This window comes from Salminus brasiliensis, chromosome 17, assembly GCF_030463535.1.
Source record: "Salminus brasiliensis chromosome 17, fSalBra1.hap2, whole genome shotgun sequence".
NCBI lineage: Eukaryota > Metazoa > Chordata > Actinopteri > Characiformes > Bryconidae > Salminus > Salminus brasiliensis.
In genome coordinates this window covers 16,772,378-16,789,295 of record NC_132894.1, presented here as the reverse complement: position 1 = coordinate 16,789,295, position 16,918 = coordinate 16,772,378, and the positions used below count along the sequence as shown (strand labels likewise).

Sequence of the window (16,918 nt, the reverse complement as noted above, 5' to 3'; positions counted from 1 at the left end):
ATAGGGCTGCAGCAAACGGATATAGTTGAACTTGATAGTCAAATAATCTGTTGATTATTGAAACCAATAAATGATTATTCTGAATTATGAATCTCTAAATTACTAAATAACTTTTATACAGTTATCAGCGTTCAAATTTTGCTTAAGGGTGTTTTATGCACTTGTTGACTAACAATGAGGACAATAAAGATGAATATCATATTCAGAAAGTCACAGTTTTAATGAACTTTACTGGTAATGTTAAGGATGAACAAAACTCCAGTTTCATTTTTCTGTCAAAATTGAAAAGATGTGCAATAGTAGCAGCAATAAAATATAACAAACAGAAATATGTATTCCATTCGCCAGATTACCCATCATGTTTTTAGATTAGCAGAAAAGAATAGGGAGACAAATGCGAGACAGTAATGTTGTACTTACTATACAATTTTCAGTACTTTGTGTTACTGCTTCATTTGTTTGAGAGACTTTTATTTTGGCACTGTCTGGCTTAAGCCACAATATTCTTGACCCGCCTCCTCTTAACCGGCAAGCTGTTGAAAGGCTGAACTTTATTCATAACCAGCTTTCAGGTTGATTGGCTCTTTTTGTTATGAAACCTTATGCATGCACGACACTGTTATGGTCAAACTTTGGCTTTTAATCTGCGGTTCACATACGCCCAGAACCATTCCTAGTTAGCGTGAGAAACATGTGATGACATCACCAACTTTTAGTCATTGATTTTAGTCAGCTAAGTCAATTAGCACCCCTACTTGTAAATGATAAACAAAATGAATAAAGTCAATTAAACATAACTCAACTAAATCCTACATACATATATTCCTAAATATATATTTTTTCTATCTCTAATATTTTCTTTCACTGCTGCAGTATTGATATTAAATATGGTCTCCTCACTTGGACTGTCTTCATGCTATGTTTTAAAATGACCTGTCCATAGAGGATGGCCGTATAGTGCAAATTTAAATAAATGTGTGTGTCCGCCTTAGCATAGGCTACCATAGATAGAAAACAGAGGTGCTTCATTGCACTGTGGTTTTGTGCTGTGGGCTTCTGCGGCCGCCACAGTTGTTGACCCCGTGGCACAGTATAAACAAGATTTAGTGAGAGGTCAATATGTGCTGGGCAGCCTCAGCCCTTTCACTGGCCTGATGTAATTGGAAAAGGCTCTTTGTTTGTGGAGCGTCCAGGCAGCAGTCAGTTTTGAAGTGGAGGTCCTGTGACTCCTTTTCTGTCATAACTGCATTGGGGTTTCAGTGGAATGTTCCTGTACCTGTTTGCATCACCCTTGCATCAATATTTTCATCTACCCTTACCTGTGCTGCTGTGAATTCCAATCAGAACACCCCTACGAAAAAGCAAGATACTGTATATTGAAAAAATGTATACATTGTAAATATTTTACAATGTATTTTGGAATATTTTGACAGCATATAACAGTATTTTATTTTCATGGGAGCAACCTACTGGGCTTACAAGTTGACCCATGCTATGCTCTGTAGACTAGGGTCTAATGCACTGGGTATAATGAATTTTGCAGCATGCTTCATGCTTTTCTTTGTAGTGCTCTTGCCCAGTGGCTATGGGTTGGGATATAAAGTTCGAGAGCGAGAGGTGAGTTGAGTTTTCTAAATATCCCTGTGTATTTGTCACCGATTCAGGATCAGAGTTTAGCTAAGGGGCAGTGGGCTGTGGATCAGGATCTGCTTTATGGGGCTGGAGGAGGCTTTTAATTTCAGCCCCAGCTCTTTCCTCTCGCAGATTCATTACAGTTTGATGATATCAAATGATTGCCCCTCTCTCCAGAAACAATGGGCTGCTGCCTCCCCTGGCATCAGATCCGAATTTGACGTCTCACTCCCATAGACATCAGTATGACTCACTTTGCCAGAACATGTCTGCCTCTAACCATTTTCGTTTGGAAGGGAGCAATGCTTTCTGACTTGAATGCAAAATTAAGATGAAAGGAACTCCGTGGATATTTCACTGTTATTGTACCACAGAAGCTGTGGTGAAAAAATCCAGTGCACTTTTATTTGTTTACTTTCCACTTGCTATCCTACCCAGAAACCCTCCACTGGCATTGCTGGGTATTGTGTGTCTATTTGAGTGTGGTGAGAAGTGAGATAATTTTTTTTATGCAAAGTTGTTATTCATTTCATTTACACAAAAAGTAGAAATTTTTTCCCAAACTGTTTTAGCTTGAATTCCTAAATTTGTGCAGACTCAGTGACATTACGGGCCCTATTTTAGTGATCTTTAGGCAAGCCGTCAACCATGCACAGTGCATTGACGGCTGCCGAGGTTGTTTTCAGTCAGTGGCGCACCTGTGTTTTCTGTTGCAAAGACAGCAATACGCCAGAAATTTAACTGAACACACCTCATTTAGAGACCAACACGCCCATCGGCGTAGATATATTCGCAACACCGTTGCGACACGCCTTGCACAGGGTCTAAGATAGGGCCCTGTCTCTTAAACCAAATCCTGATAATTCATTAAAGGAACCCTGAGGGACTAAAAGATAACAATATGATAATCATTTTATGTATTTATTAAGAAAAGATACTCAACACTAACTTCCCCAGCATGAATTATTCCCTTCCTTCTAAAAACTGGTTACATGACCTATAACATGTATATAACACGTTTTCAGATTAAGAATTATTCTTCCTCCTCCATGATCCATAGATCTGAAAAGTTCTGGTCTGAAAATATCTCATTGTTCCAAGGAACAGAATCCCAACACTGTTCAGGTATGTTTGGATTAGCAGTCATCAGTGATTTATCTTGGCTTCCTTTTATTGTTTTTTGTATTTCAGCATTAACCATTATGAAATTTGATGACATACAGGCATGGTTTACATCATTGATATGTCCTGGCAGTATTGGGCTTTTTTTCTGGGGCAGAATGAGTGTACAACACACATCTCTAACAGAGAAAAACAGGAACTTACCATTTTTGGGAGGGTTTCTGAAATCAACATAGTGTCAAAATGTGTCACGTTGCCACCAAAAAGCTTCTGCCAGGATTCTTTCAGATATTTGACCACACTTGGCAAATTGGTTGAGTTTTGTGTGACTCCATATGATGGCCAAGAACCTGAATGAAAGTTTAGCTGACTTTAGATGGTGGTGCAACATTGCTTGCCAAAACATAATCTTGATGGAAGAGTCATAAGAAATTAATCTGACCTGTGAGCTCATCACAAGCCTTTACAGAACATCTAGAAACACCAGGCAAGTTTGAAGACAAGTGCTGTGCACTAATAAAGATAAAATAGAACTATTTGGCCACAATCAGCAAATATATGTATGTGGAAAAAAACACCTTAAAGCATGGGGGTGGGTCTATCTATATGCTTTGGGAGTGCATTGCCAGAAGTGACATTGTCAATATTGCACAGGTCCACAAAATACCTACAAATTCTGGATGCAAATGTCAAACCATTTGTTAGGAAGATGAAGCTGAAAAAAATATGGATAATGATGTAAAATAAACCCCAAAGACACAAGTGCAGCTTTACGAATACTCCTTGGAGTTCCCTGACTCAAACATCATAGAAAATATGTGAATTGGCAAACTGAACTTGCAAAACAACCCCAAAATAATTCAGAACTAGAGGCCTTGTGCAAAGAGGAGTGATAAAAAATCTCAACTAATAATAAAAATTGTGAATTCATATATAATCAAATATAATTTTCTCAAACCCTAGGACGCTCCAAACCATCAGCATGGGGGCCTCATGACAGCGATGTAATCAATACCCAGGCTCAGAAAGCTGGCGCTGTTGGGCCCTTAAGCAAGACCCTTCACCCTCTCTGCTCCCCTGGTGCCACAGCAATGGCTGCCCACCGCTCCGGGCATGTGTGCTCACTGTCCACTGTGTGTGTTTGATTACTAGTATGTAAGGAAAGGTGGAGGCCAAATTCCATCTATGTCCAACATATATTGAAGGAGTTTGTAGCTTTCAAAGCTACAAAACACTGTTGCAAGCTGTGATTTCTGCCAAATGGGTTACTAAGTCTTGACTCTGTAAGGTGCCCTAATATTTTAATCATTTTAATAATAATAATTTTAAAAATTTTAGTTGTGTTTAGTATTTTGCAAGTAAAAATTTAAAAAAGGCTTAAAAACTGTATTTGATAAATGCTGTCCCGCATTTCTTTTTTTTTCTTTTTTGGTCTCTCACTTAGGCCGGGAATGCACAGCATCTCAGCAAACCACTGCCTTATGACTTGCGTTTGTTTAATAAGCTGCATTTCCATGTGTTAAATGTGGCAGATCCTCTCAGCGTGTTTATCATTTTCTTATTTATATCTGACATGGCTGAACGCACGGTCCTTTGCAGAAACGCAACAGTCTTTAAAGTGATTTATCACACAGCAAATGCACACTCAGCCAAAGGCAGATGAGGACAATAGAACAAAAAGAGCACCAGCAGAATGATCCGTCACAGAAGGACAGAGCTGCCTTTTCCTAGCCTCTCCATTCGTGACTGATTGAAGACTCAATGTTTTATTAATTAATGACTCTTTCTAGGTACTCATACGTCACACTGATCCATTGACATATTTTTTCTTTCTCTACTTATAGTTCAAATAGCTGCTTAGCTAAACTTAATATAATGAGGAAATGAACAGAATCAGAGGAAATGCCATCTCAAAACATCATGTTTCTCAGTTGATAAAGAGCGTTTGATCAAATCTTAACTCTTTTTTTATGACTTTCAAATGAATTTGGGAAGTGAATGAGTCAGGTGTATATGGAGCTATAATTAGTTGCGTCAGAAGGCTGATTCCAGAATGACAATACTCACGTCCCGGCTCACCTGATCCTACCCGAACCCCTAATAACAAATGAGGCTGACTAAGAGCGGCTTTGTGTGGTGCTGGAGGCGAGTGCAATCACAAATGGAGGCATTTTCATTTTGATTAATGCAGTTATGGATTATAACCTGACCCATTTACTAATCACCCTGCCTGTGCATCTGCGGTGTCTTTGCCCCAGGGTTGCTTTCCACAGAAGCCATTATTGAGCACCCTGAATCTCTGGATGCTCTTCGAGGAACTGTATATTCGTGCTATCATTGAGGTCGGTCACATCGTATGTGCTGTTGTAGTGGTTCATGTTCTGGATATTTTGTTGGTTACCTGTTGAAACACTAGACACTAGAAACAATTATTTGAATAGAAATGCATCTATTGTACTACTGCATGCATGATCTTCATGCTTATTTCTGCAAGTGGTGAGTTTTTGATTGATGTTATTCTACCAGCAGCGAACTGCCAACAGAGCATCCATGTGTTGCCAAAAAAAACCATCAGATCTCCTAGCACAAATGGTGGGTTTTTCAAGTACACTAGCCTTTTGAAAAGGAACAGGAACAAATGTGGTTATACATAGTGTGATAGTTTTGTAATTGTTCAGATGGGGGATATAATTCTATTATAAATCTGCCAAAAAATATACTTTAGTGCAATTTTCACCTTAAAATAACCTCTCAATGAATGTAAATGACATGTGTTGGTGTGAAGAACCCTGTCTGGGCTTCCTATGCCAATAAAGGCTTTGCCTAGAACCATACGGCCAAGCCGAGAACCAATTAGTAACTTTTATTTTTGAAGAATGTAGCAAGTCTGCAATCTGGAGCGTCTGAGAGGTGTGGTATTTATAGACTGGCCCCCTCTCACTGGAAGGAAGCATTGCAGAGGGGAGGGAGGAAAGGGGAAGGGAGCTGCACCTCTGCCATGGCCCCTGGGAGCACAGTGCGGGCCGGCTCCTCGGAGCCCGCCGGAGGGGGAGAGCTTATTACACCAGTGCCTCGCTTGGCACACTGCCTTCCGCTTGGGGCCATGGCGGCATGTGTTGTAGCCTTTCATCCAAAGCCTCTATGCGGCTCCCCAAACATCTGGCTGCATGTTTGTCCTACATTGCGCCTGGAAAAATGAACAATTTGCGGAACGACATGCCGCTTATGAGTGACGGCGAATGCAACATATGGGAGCGTGGCTGGCATGGCAACAGGTTTTCAGAAGCTTCTCTGCAACGTGCACAATTACACACAATTGCACCAATGATGTCTCAATAAGGGAACGTTTGGTCTATCACTTGGTGTTTCAAAGCAATCATCGTGGTCGATACAGTGGTGTCTGTAAAGATGGGATGTGCAGCTGCAGACTGTGGGCTCCCGGGCATGGATTCTCGAAAGTAAAGTGAATGAATGGTGTAATTGACATTGTTGGGAAGCCCTTAACAGGCATTTAGAAGACTTGATGATTGGCTAAATGTTGAGCTTTGATCTGTGGTTCCATTGGAAAAAATACAGCTCTTAAATTCAGTGGGAGGAATGAATCATAGCAGAGGTCAGTGCAGCTTTCCACTCTTAATGACTAAAGTGCATTAATGTGAAAGGTGCATTAAAAACTTTCAATGGCTCATTTGCCAGTGCCCACCAAAAGAGAGGAGAAAATGTGTCGGTGTACATTAATATACGGAACATTAAGAACATGACATAAGTCAGGATGATAGATACAGAGCTAGAAAGATCCATATGGCTATATGATAGCATATTTTCTCTGTTTCTGAATGACTCTCTAGAAAGGACACAAAGACAATATTCAGTAAATTGCCTTGTATCAAACGATGGAGACAAGCTGTGGCACGGTAGAGCCAGCAGTTATATGCCCAAGCTGCATGGTTTTTATAGAGAAGAGCTCTATCTGCACATACCCACGCAATGCAAAGCCAAAGCTCAGCCCTCATTATAACTCATGGAGACCCTTATTATGGCAATAGAATCTCTGATGACTTCACATCAGACATCATCCTGTCTGATCCTATCATTGTAATGTTTTTTTTCTGTTTAAAACCCCCAAGCCATGAACAGCCATGAAGCAACACAGAAAAAAACCCCTCCTGTGACAATGTCAAAGCTGAAATGTAGAGGGCTTGATTTTGGAGCAGACAGTTCAGAACTTATAATTTCACATATCTCTGTCAAAGGAAACAGGAAATACATGGATATGCTGTACTGCAAGAGACTGCGGTTTAGTTATTAGAGTTGACTTACTGTGTTTGACATCTATGGATCTGCCATAACTTGGACTGTATGCCGATATGTTTACAACAACCCCGGCCTTTATGAAAAGACACTGGAGCAGTCTTTTACAAATATCCAATCTTCAACAATGATAAGTCCAGGCAATTCAAAGTGGATTACATTCTAAAACCAGTTCTGGGCAAGCTACTTAAAAATAAGCCAATCTACCACCTACTCTCCAACAACCGCTCAGCCATATAACAACCACCCTTCATGAATAAAGTCTCTAAGAATAATTCAAATTGTAATAACCTGTCAATTAAGCAATTTGCTGTAAATATCGTACTTATATGCATACAATCTCTCGGCAAGTATAAGGATCTTAGCCACTCTGACAAGGGGCAAAATTGTGATGACTAGACGACTGGGTCAGAACATCTCCAAAACAACAGGCTGTTGGGTTTTTCTAGTATGCAGTGGTCAGTATCTGCCAAAAGTGGTCCCAAGAAACTGGTGAACCAGCGACAGGGTCATGAGCACCTAAGCCTCATTAAGGCCCCACCTCACAACTTACAGGACTTGAGGCCCAGTCAGAGGTCTTGGAGTCCAAGACATGGAGTCCATGCCTTGAGAGGTCAGATTCGGTGTGGCGGCACAAGGGGGACCAGTACTAATGTGATGACTGATCAGTGTGCGTATCCATCAGTGGCTTCAGATGTTTTCATCTTTCTGATAAATTGCTTACAGGTTTAATAAGATGTTCATTGGAGAACTCATTCTGTACTACTGTGGAAAACACAGTTGACATGTCAGCTTTAAAGAGGCAACAGGACGAGGCTTAGCATAGGTTCATTTCCATCATAGGAAACAACATAGAATAGACTATAGTTGACTATGATATGCATTTATTTAGAGTCTGGAATTAATGGGATGTAGTCTTTGTAATAAAAAAGTTTCCCTACTGAAAAATGACTAGATACATAATCATGCTACCACCATGCTACATGTACATAAACATAATCTTTTGTCAATTCATTGGATGGATAATCATTTATTCAGATTCAGAATCAATTGCCATGTAATATGTAATGGGCATGTGTCCAGGAGCCACAGAGGGAAGGAAGGAGGCAGAGGTGGGTAGAGCAGCCTAAATCCAGTAAAAGTATTATGCCAACTTAATGAATTGTGTAAAAGTAGTCAGTGGCAGTGTGGGCCTAAAATAACATGCTATAGTGTTGATTGGTGTGACGCAACAGATAACACCACTACCGGCCAGTGAGCTACCACAGCATGTGGGAGACTGGGGTTCGATTCCCGGGCTGGATGACTATGCTGCGCTACACCAATAAGAGTCCTTGGGCAAGACTCTGAACACTACATTGGCCCACCTCTGTAATATGAGTAACCTTGTAAGTCGCTCTGGATAAGAGTGTCAGCTAAATGCCGTAAATATATATATACACAACTTTTAGCAGCAAGAAATCAATCAAGGTACTGTCACCAATTAAATACAGTAAAGTGACACCCGCATACTTTTTTTTTTAAGTACTGAAAGTAAATTACAGTGGATCTGTATGGAAAGTAGTGCTCTACTCAGATTAAAAGCTACTACAATATCAGTTTAAGATGCCATTGAAGTTATCCACATCCTTAAGTTATCTAGCACCTGATATTATCTTATCTTACACTGGACATGAGTGAAGATGTTAAGACAGAGTACTCACACCCATCCGATCACTTTATTTAGTGAATCAAAAAAATAATGAACTGAATAGAAATCAAGGACTTCACTGATAAAAAAAAACTACACTATTTAAATTATGCAAACCTTCTGCTTTCTTACTGGGATTCAAATTCCCCAGACACATTCAGAGGGGGAAAACACTGACGTTTACGGCCTTTAGAGACCAGCCTACATTATATATATATGGTTTTACTATTTATAGGTAATGTGTTTAGGGAAATTAACATTTGCGTTGTATTTCACAAATCATGGACAACCTTTCCCCTAAATTCTAAATACAAAAATACTGCTATTTAAAGCATTTATTGGCAGAAATGCCAACAGCTGCTCAAAAACAACTTCTGAAATAATGCAAAGAAATTATTCTAATAATTATATTGTAATTGTAATTATATTTTATATTGTATTTGAACTTCGAGAGCATTCAGAAATCACTATAGTGAAATAACCCTGACTGCCAATGTCTTGGCAGGTTCCTCACTAGTCTTTCACACTGCTGTCACTGCTGTTGGTGACTTTACGCCATTCATAGTCTGCAAATTCAGGTAATTCAGCTTTGTTTGATGAAGTTTCCGGAATAAAATCCCTGCCATACACGTAGAGATGCAAATTTAATAAAAAACAAAAATCATATTTATTCCAGAGAAAACGGCATCACAAAATGATAGATCTAATAACTGTTTCCTCTTGTGTGGAGAAAGACTCATCTATGGCCACAGGCACAGACCTGGACATTTGAACATTTGCCAAGCGAATTAGCTCTGCTGTCCTCCAAATCTCTAATCAAAAGCTTTGACTGTAGCAGTTGTATTTGGCACGTTTGTCTTCAATGTCCCTTTAAAAAAAAAAAAAAAAAAAAATCACCTCAGAGACGGTGCAGTACCTCACAGCGCCGCTAGGCGTGTCGATGCTCCATTTTTGAAGCGCTCGCAAGCGCCTCATCCTTTCCGTGCTAAGGACAAGTGGAGCTATCTGCATTTTATCAAGCCCGCTCTCACCATCTCGAGGAACGGATACAAAGCCTTTCAAACTCGCGGCTTGCTTTCTTGGAGCAGGTTGTTCATGGCGGTAAGGTAGCAGGCGACGCTCGTGGACGCTCGCCGTTGTCTCGCGAGGAGATGCGCGTTGTGGATTAATATCATAGTCTCTAACTGCGTATGGAAGATTGTGTGTGTGGGTTTTTTTTTATTATTTTTTTTTATTATTTTTTTTTAGGGGACTCTACGAAATAGTTGGACCCGATAATGTTGTGCACTTGACTGAAGTGTGATTTTTTCTTCTTTCCCTTCTTTTGCCTGGACTTGCTTTTTTTTCGGATTCTTTCTTGTGGTATCTACCACCGTGAGAATTTGGGAAAGACGGAGAGGCAAAGTGTCTGAAGGAGTACCGGGGACTCGAGCTCGTGGTAATTACGCTTAGCTACGTTTTCCTACTGTCGTGTGTCGTTTTTGTCGAGTATTGACAGCTGTGCTTGAACTGAGAAAACGAAACTACGGGCAGGAGAGACCACGACGTCTGTGAACTTCTTCTTTCTGTATTTTATTTTTTTATTTATTTTTTTTTGCCTTAGAGAGGGGTGACACAGTTGCTGCTGTTGTGGTCTGAAGAATTTCCACTAAAATGGACTCGGTTAGAACAGGCTGTGGGCAAGGACATGGTCGATATAACAGGCATTCAGCACTGAACCCCCCCCCCCCCTCCCCCCCCCTTATACCCCAAACTGTAATCCTCTGTAAAGTTGCCCCCTTTTTGTGGTGCATTTCGCCGCTGAAGCCTGGCTCTCTCTGGCACTTTTTGGCTGTGGTAATGTGGTAATGATGTGTTGTTGGTTCATTTCGTGGGTGAATGTGGCGAGGAGCTGAAATAATCAGCCATTTAATAACACCTGCAGCCCTCCAAGAGCCCCGCTGCCAATAGTCAAGTGTGTTTAAGAGATGTAGGCTAATGTATTCCCCCTGCAAATCGTATCAGAATGGTCTATTCTCTTTTGATTAAGGTGAATCTCGTTTTAGCAGCCTTAATTAGAATTAATCCGCGCAAATGACTCGCGCTAATATTAATAGACTGATAATAAGGACGCGGACCTCGGTTTGCTCTCAGACTGGGGTGTGCTGTTGGCTGGGGAAGCTTGGATTAAAGAGCTGATGGGGAGAGGAAGCCGGCTGTGGTGCTGCTGCTGGAGGAGGTGTTGCTTTATCGTTCCAGAAAGCGAGATTCTTTGGGTTGAGCTTTGCAAAGTGTCCTTAGTCTTAAACAACAGAGATGGGGACGAGTAAAGTGGATCTCTTAGCAGGACAATCCAAATGCTGGCCTGTGATGTGGTAACTTGTCATTCATTCATTCATTCATTCATTCATTCATAGGTTGAGTGGCATAGGCTGGGTGGCAGACAGTGCCTTTCCTCTCAGTATGTGACCATGGTTCGGGTGATCAGAGACACTGGATTGAATGTGGACATCTGAACTTTTTGGGATACATTTAGGTGAACAGTGCTCTGGGACTGAATCTAGACTTTGCTGTAGTCTGTAGACTGTCGTGCTTTATGCTTTATGTCTTTTGTAGGCTGGAGACAACCTCCAGAAAAAAAAAAGAGTCGCCGGCACCTTAGTTTATTTTAGATAATGCATCAAGGCAGGGAACTAATCATTTATTTATCACACACACACACATACACACACACACACATACACACACACACAAAAAAAAAAGGGCAACGCGGTGACTTCCGTAGACATAGGACGGTCGCATCTTCAGCCAAGAGGTTTCTTATTCCGAGTGCCTTACAAGGAACGAATTACAATGAGGAGCTGTTTATTCACCCTATAGGTCTGAAGTCCAGGTACCGAATCTGTACAGGGGAGGGAGCTAGTTCATAAATAATGGAAGCATTGACTCAGCTGCATTGCTTCAGCCTGTTCATAAATTACGAAATCCTTCTCTTAGGCCTATTTGTTTGCCTCTTTTGACGTTCGCGTTTGACATCATATTACGAGTCTCCCTCAGCCAGTCTGTGCAGGAATTTTCCGCGGTGGAAACAGTGCATCGCAGCAGTCGACAGTCAAATGACAAATGAGTCCAGGGAACATTTTTCCTCTCTTTCCAAATGAAAACATGTATTGTGTGACTCATCTTGAAACGTTTAACATTTCTGAAGCTTCCTGATTCACGTAAAATACATCTTAAATCTTCCCTGATGGACACATCTGTAGATTGATTTTGATCGCAGGTTGAATTGCACAATTGCAGATTTATTATGGATAAATAGGAAACATAGTACTGCTGAGTTGTGTTGTTGTTTTCCATATTTTGGGGCAAGGTTTATGAGCCACTCTTCCATAGAAGCTGCTTCAGGTTTGTGAGTGATCCTCAAGGCTTTCATGCATGCACAGCCCACTTCAGTTCTCCCAGAATCATCTAGATTATGGTCTGCTCTTTGGCTCTTTGGCTCAGCTATTCCCGACTTGTCCATTTTCCCTTTCATTTGTGCTCCGTTTTGGTTCACAGTCCCATTGTAAGATGCATTTTCAGTTAAGCTACAGCTTTTGGACAGATGGCCCCACATTCTGCTCAAGTATTCTACAGTACGCTTTGGAATTCATTGTTGAGTCCATGGAAGCCGGCTGCCCAGAGTTAGAAGCAGTGCCTCATAATACTTTCATTAATGTTCCTCAGGTTTGCCACAAATAACCTGCAGCAATCTGAAACCATATATTATCATAAGTCCATCAGTCCATTCATTTGCTTGCTGAGTCTACATCGGACGGTTAACTCATGACATCGACTTGATTGTAGCGAGACGTATTTGAGCCTTTCTCTGCTTAACACTCATCATCATAACACAAAGATTCGAGACTACTGAAATGGCAGGGATTTTGGTTTTGTTCAATTCCAATGAATAAATAATTGCACAGGGACGCTATGTTAGGTTAAGGCGTTGAAATAAGGTATCCAAATACAATATACATAGGCTTATGGAAAACAGTTTCTGGCATAGCCTTGATGGGATGTGGCAGATTAAATGCTCTAGTCTTCACGGCATTATTTATTGATGTTTAGATACTGCAATGCAGGCTTAAAGCTTTTTAGTATGTTAAATCTGTGCTGTGACAGCTTTTTATCTTTCCGTACAAATAGACTTAGAATACCTTCTTTTCTCTGAAAGGCATGGGAAGTTGTATAATAGAGTGAGTCAGTTGCTTGAAACTCACTTTTTGGCGAGGGACATACTAACAGCACATTTTCCAAGTTCCAGACCGGTATTGTCTGGAGAATTATCGCAATAAACGGTATCATCACAGCGTCAGCATGAAGCATCTGATGTGAGCCTAATAGTGCGTTTACTCTGTTTTAGGCACATGACCTGGTACGTGCAGGCTGTGTTCAGTAATTTGCAGGACTTGTGGATACCTGCATATGAACTGAAGATGGGATATGACACTAGGATTCATCATTATAAGCAGGGCTGGGCGATATGGTAAAAATACTATATCACCATATTTTTATTTTTAGACTTTTTTCACGATGCACAATATATATCACAAGTCATGTAAAGTTTACAGACTAAACACATCAGTAGCAACAGATTCTTAAAAACTGTTATTCAGATACTCTCCCTTACTGAACACAGTGATTAATTACACTGTCTGTGATGAAACCTGCAGCTGATTAGTATTTATTAAGCACTAACAGTATTCTCGATATGCAGTAACAAAATTTATCACAATACAATAAAATATCATCATATTGCCCAGCTCTGAATCTGATTTAGGCTTTTCAGTAGGACTCTTCTCAAGAACAAATTCTTAGAAAGACATTGGTGATTGAGGCCCAATAATTTGGCTATATTTTTAGTGAATATTTTCCAACGTTACTACCAGATTAGCATTTTCTTGTATTTAGCACTATGCTCCCTTGGATTTTAATGCCTGTAAATGCAACAAAAGTGCATTACTCTTCTAGTTTTATACGGAAAGAAGTGGTGCAACAGGTGAACAGACAAGCAAGTCTATTTTTTTTGCCTGCCACAAACACAAAAAACATGTACTGAACACACTCCACTTCACTTTGTTGATGTAATTATTATACTTTTATATTAGAATTTGCTGACACTGATCATTCAGGCATACCAGTTCTGTACAACCACTTTCAAGAGTTTTTTTTTTTTTTTTTTTTTTTTTTAATGGTCATATCATATTCCATACATATAACCCAACATCCCAACAGGCTACTTAACGCTATTCAGAGCATAGCTAACTACCTTTCAAGCACAACACAATCAGGGGCACCATTTTCAAAAAAGGACCCGTGGCTATGGTTGAAGGTGCTACATTTTAAACGTCCACCCAAACGTCCACATGTCTGCTCTTGATGAGGGGAAACTTGGTTATGAAGCTGGAGTGAAGCGGATGTGTCAGGTGCTTGTGAGGCTTCTTCCGATTATTGTAACACCCTTGAAGGTTGTTATACTACTCACTGGGTGTTTTATTATCACTGTGGTTGTAAAAAACAATTGTGTTATAACAGTATTATTATTAACAACAAATAGCATCATCAACAAATCATAAAACATCCATTGTTATATAACTTAGAGTACAATGTCTGGGGTTTAGGGGCCACATACTCCTTCCTGTGTGGAAATAAAAAAGCCCCCACAGATGAATTGTTTTGAATAGTCAGACTGTTCAAATGTTCATTCATTTGCTTTATGCTATTTATTGAATACAATCACTTGAAATGTGGCTCATTTCAGTTGAAATCTAGCTTCTTTTGGCCCACAGACCCTCTGGCTGTATGCCAGGGACCCCTGAGGACCCCACATTGACAACCATAGTCCTGTGCAATATCACAAATTTTAGCTGTTATGAAAAAACTACAAAATTACCGCATTTTACATAAACCCCATAATGCATGCGTTCTGTATAATCATTTTTCTCAATTTATCCTGTGAGTCACTTTATAAGGTTGGATGGAACTACAACACCCATAGGAACAGAGCTGTGCATTCCATCATTTGGATTATAAATTTACTGCAGTTAAATGAGAGTCAGGCGAATTTGTCTTTTCAATGCTCTCTCAGTGTGAGGCATTTCTACCTACTGGCTCTTTAGATTCCCATTTGCCGGGTTCCAGACAAGGGGTTTCTGTTTGTGAGCCTCCTGCGTCGTTCCTCCTTTTCCTTGCTGAGGGAAAGTGATTATTTTGCTGTAATCATTTGTGCGTAGCTGACGTGGCTGTGCACAGCAGGCTTGGGGATGAACAACGGAGGCTGCCCTTTTAAAGCGTGCTCCTGTTTTCTATTCTTATGTCGGAAGTACTTATGATTTGCTATGCACACTTTATGATAAGGGGCCAAGTGGTTGGGCTGCCTGTTTTTACATTTCATCATTCACTTGATTTTTTTATTGTTCTGCAGCAAAGCCATTGAAGCTCACAATTCTGCCAATTAAATGGTATGTCTGTGTGCAGGATTAGCTTAATTTTGTAAAGGGACAGGCCTCAGACCTTCGTTGTGGCTTGGTCTTGGGAAGACTGGCTGAGGTAATGATGTGGAAGAGAAAGAAGCAGAGGTAGCGCCATGCACTATATTTGGTCAGATGTGGACCCACTACAGTGCTAAAGAGAAAGTCATTCTCACTTGTCCTTCAGTGACCCCACTAGTCATAAAGGAATCCATCAGCTATTGCTCCAGTAGCCTTTACAGTGTGAAGCTCCTTATGGAGCTTGGTGTTGACATTCCTCTGACCATGTACCTTTTGCTAAACTGAAAGCCTGCGCTCTACTTTAGAGCCCGGTTGGCCCTATCTAGCTGAGAAAGGCCCTGCATCCGCACTGTGCTTTAGCCATGATGAAAGCTCTGTTCTCCTGTAGGTTGCTCTTCGTCGCCCAAGTGCAGATGCCCGGAAAGACTTGACCTTTTTCTCTCTGTTTGAGCACTGCCGTTTTAATGGACTGGCAGTCGCTTTTGTTTCTGTCCATTATTCTCAGCACTTTGGAGACAAATATTTTTCTTTCTCACCTTTTAAGGGAAGAAGGCTTTGGGTACAGGGTGCTTTGTGGCTGAGAGAGCCAGACAAAGCTAAACTGTCTTAATGGACTTGCGTATGCCCCCCTACCCCCCCACCCCACCACCTGCTGGCTTCATGCCACCTTCCCGTCATCAGCACAGTCAAAATTCTCCTTCCCACCTCTCGATCAGCAGAAGCGTGTGAGAGCTCCGTTGATCGATGGGTATCCTGCCGCTCGCATAGAGAGGAATAGAGAGAGAGAGAGAGAAAAGGAGGCTGAAGTGAATTCTCTGCTTATTGGGTATATTTAGACATGCACACCGTTTGCTTTGCAAATTCACAAGCTGATGTGCTTGAATTTTCGAATGTTGATCCTGTTTAAAGGGGTAATCAACGGATGATTTTTTGCAGAATTCAGCCATTGTGATATAAAATGGTGCATTTTATGGAAACTTGTAGAATTTTCATTTTGATAGGAACTAGGCAAAGTACCTTAGCGACCAGTCAACCTACAAATGTATTCGGAGTAGGCCTGTCACGATAAATATTTTTTTGGACGATATATCATCACAGAAATAACTGCAATTAGAAATATTATTGTCATTTAAATATAATTAAACCACTATTTTTAAACGAAGACTACATACCTGCTAGGATCCCAGACCTCAGTATTCATAACGGATCACAGTTTTTGAAAGGGAATAAAGAAGAAAAACTTTACTTTTCACTAAAACACCACAGTGATGTCACTTCAGATATGTGGCCACGCTCGATGTACTACCATTGGCATATAAAGACCACCAATCACCTTTTGTGCTGTTAGTTGTCTAGTATGCTGTGTTTTCTGATTCCGTACTAGGCTGAGTGATGTACTCTCAGTGTGTATCAGGTTAGTGGTGTTAAAAGTCTTTAATCTGCCTCCCCATGAGGCTTGTTAGCTCGTTAGACCAATGACATGGTGAAATCTACCATGGCAGTTTTGTGTGAAACTCTTTTTTGGATGCTTATTTTGCAACTAGAAATGTCTGTGATTCACTTGAATAATCATTGTGAAAGACTACAGCAGCAGTAATACTATATTCCAGACTAGTGTGGTTAAAGTTTGGCAGTTAATTTGTGGTTAACA

General features: G+C 40.5%; 2 protein-coding genes across 5 annotated transcripts in view; one reads left to right on the top strand and one right to left on the bottom strand.

Annotated features, from left to right (window-relative positions):
• Nucleotides 1–5,859, bottom strand: part of LOC140538536 (spermatogenesis-associated protein 16-like) — a 135,117-nt gene extending 129,258 nt beyond the window's left edge. The window contains exon 1 of the mRNA XM_072661127.1: nucleotides 5,696–5,859. Within this exon, the coding sequence (XP_072517228.1) occupies nucleotides 5,696–5,859 (164 nt within the window). The remainder of the gene's footprint in view (nucleotides 1–5,695) is intronic.
• nlgn1 (neuroligin 1) overlaps nucleotides 1–16,918 on the top strand; it is a 263,001-nt gene that overhangs the window by 41,795 nt on the left and 204,288 nt on the right. For 3 of the 4 annotated variants that reach the window (XM_072661175.1, XM_072661174.1, XM_072661172.1), the window contains exon 1: nucleotides 9,751–10,193. The exons of the other annotated variant lie outside the window; for it this stretch is intronic. The gene's annotated coding sequence lies outside the window, so the exon portion shown is untranslated. Of the gene's footprint in view, nucleotides 1–9,750; nucleotides 10,194–16,918 lie in introns of those variants that run through there. 4 annotated transcript variants of the gene reach the window in all.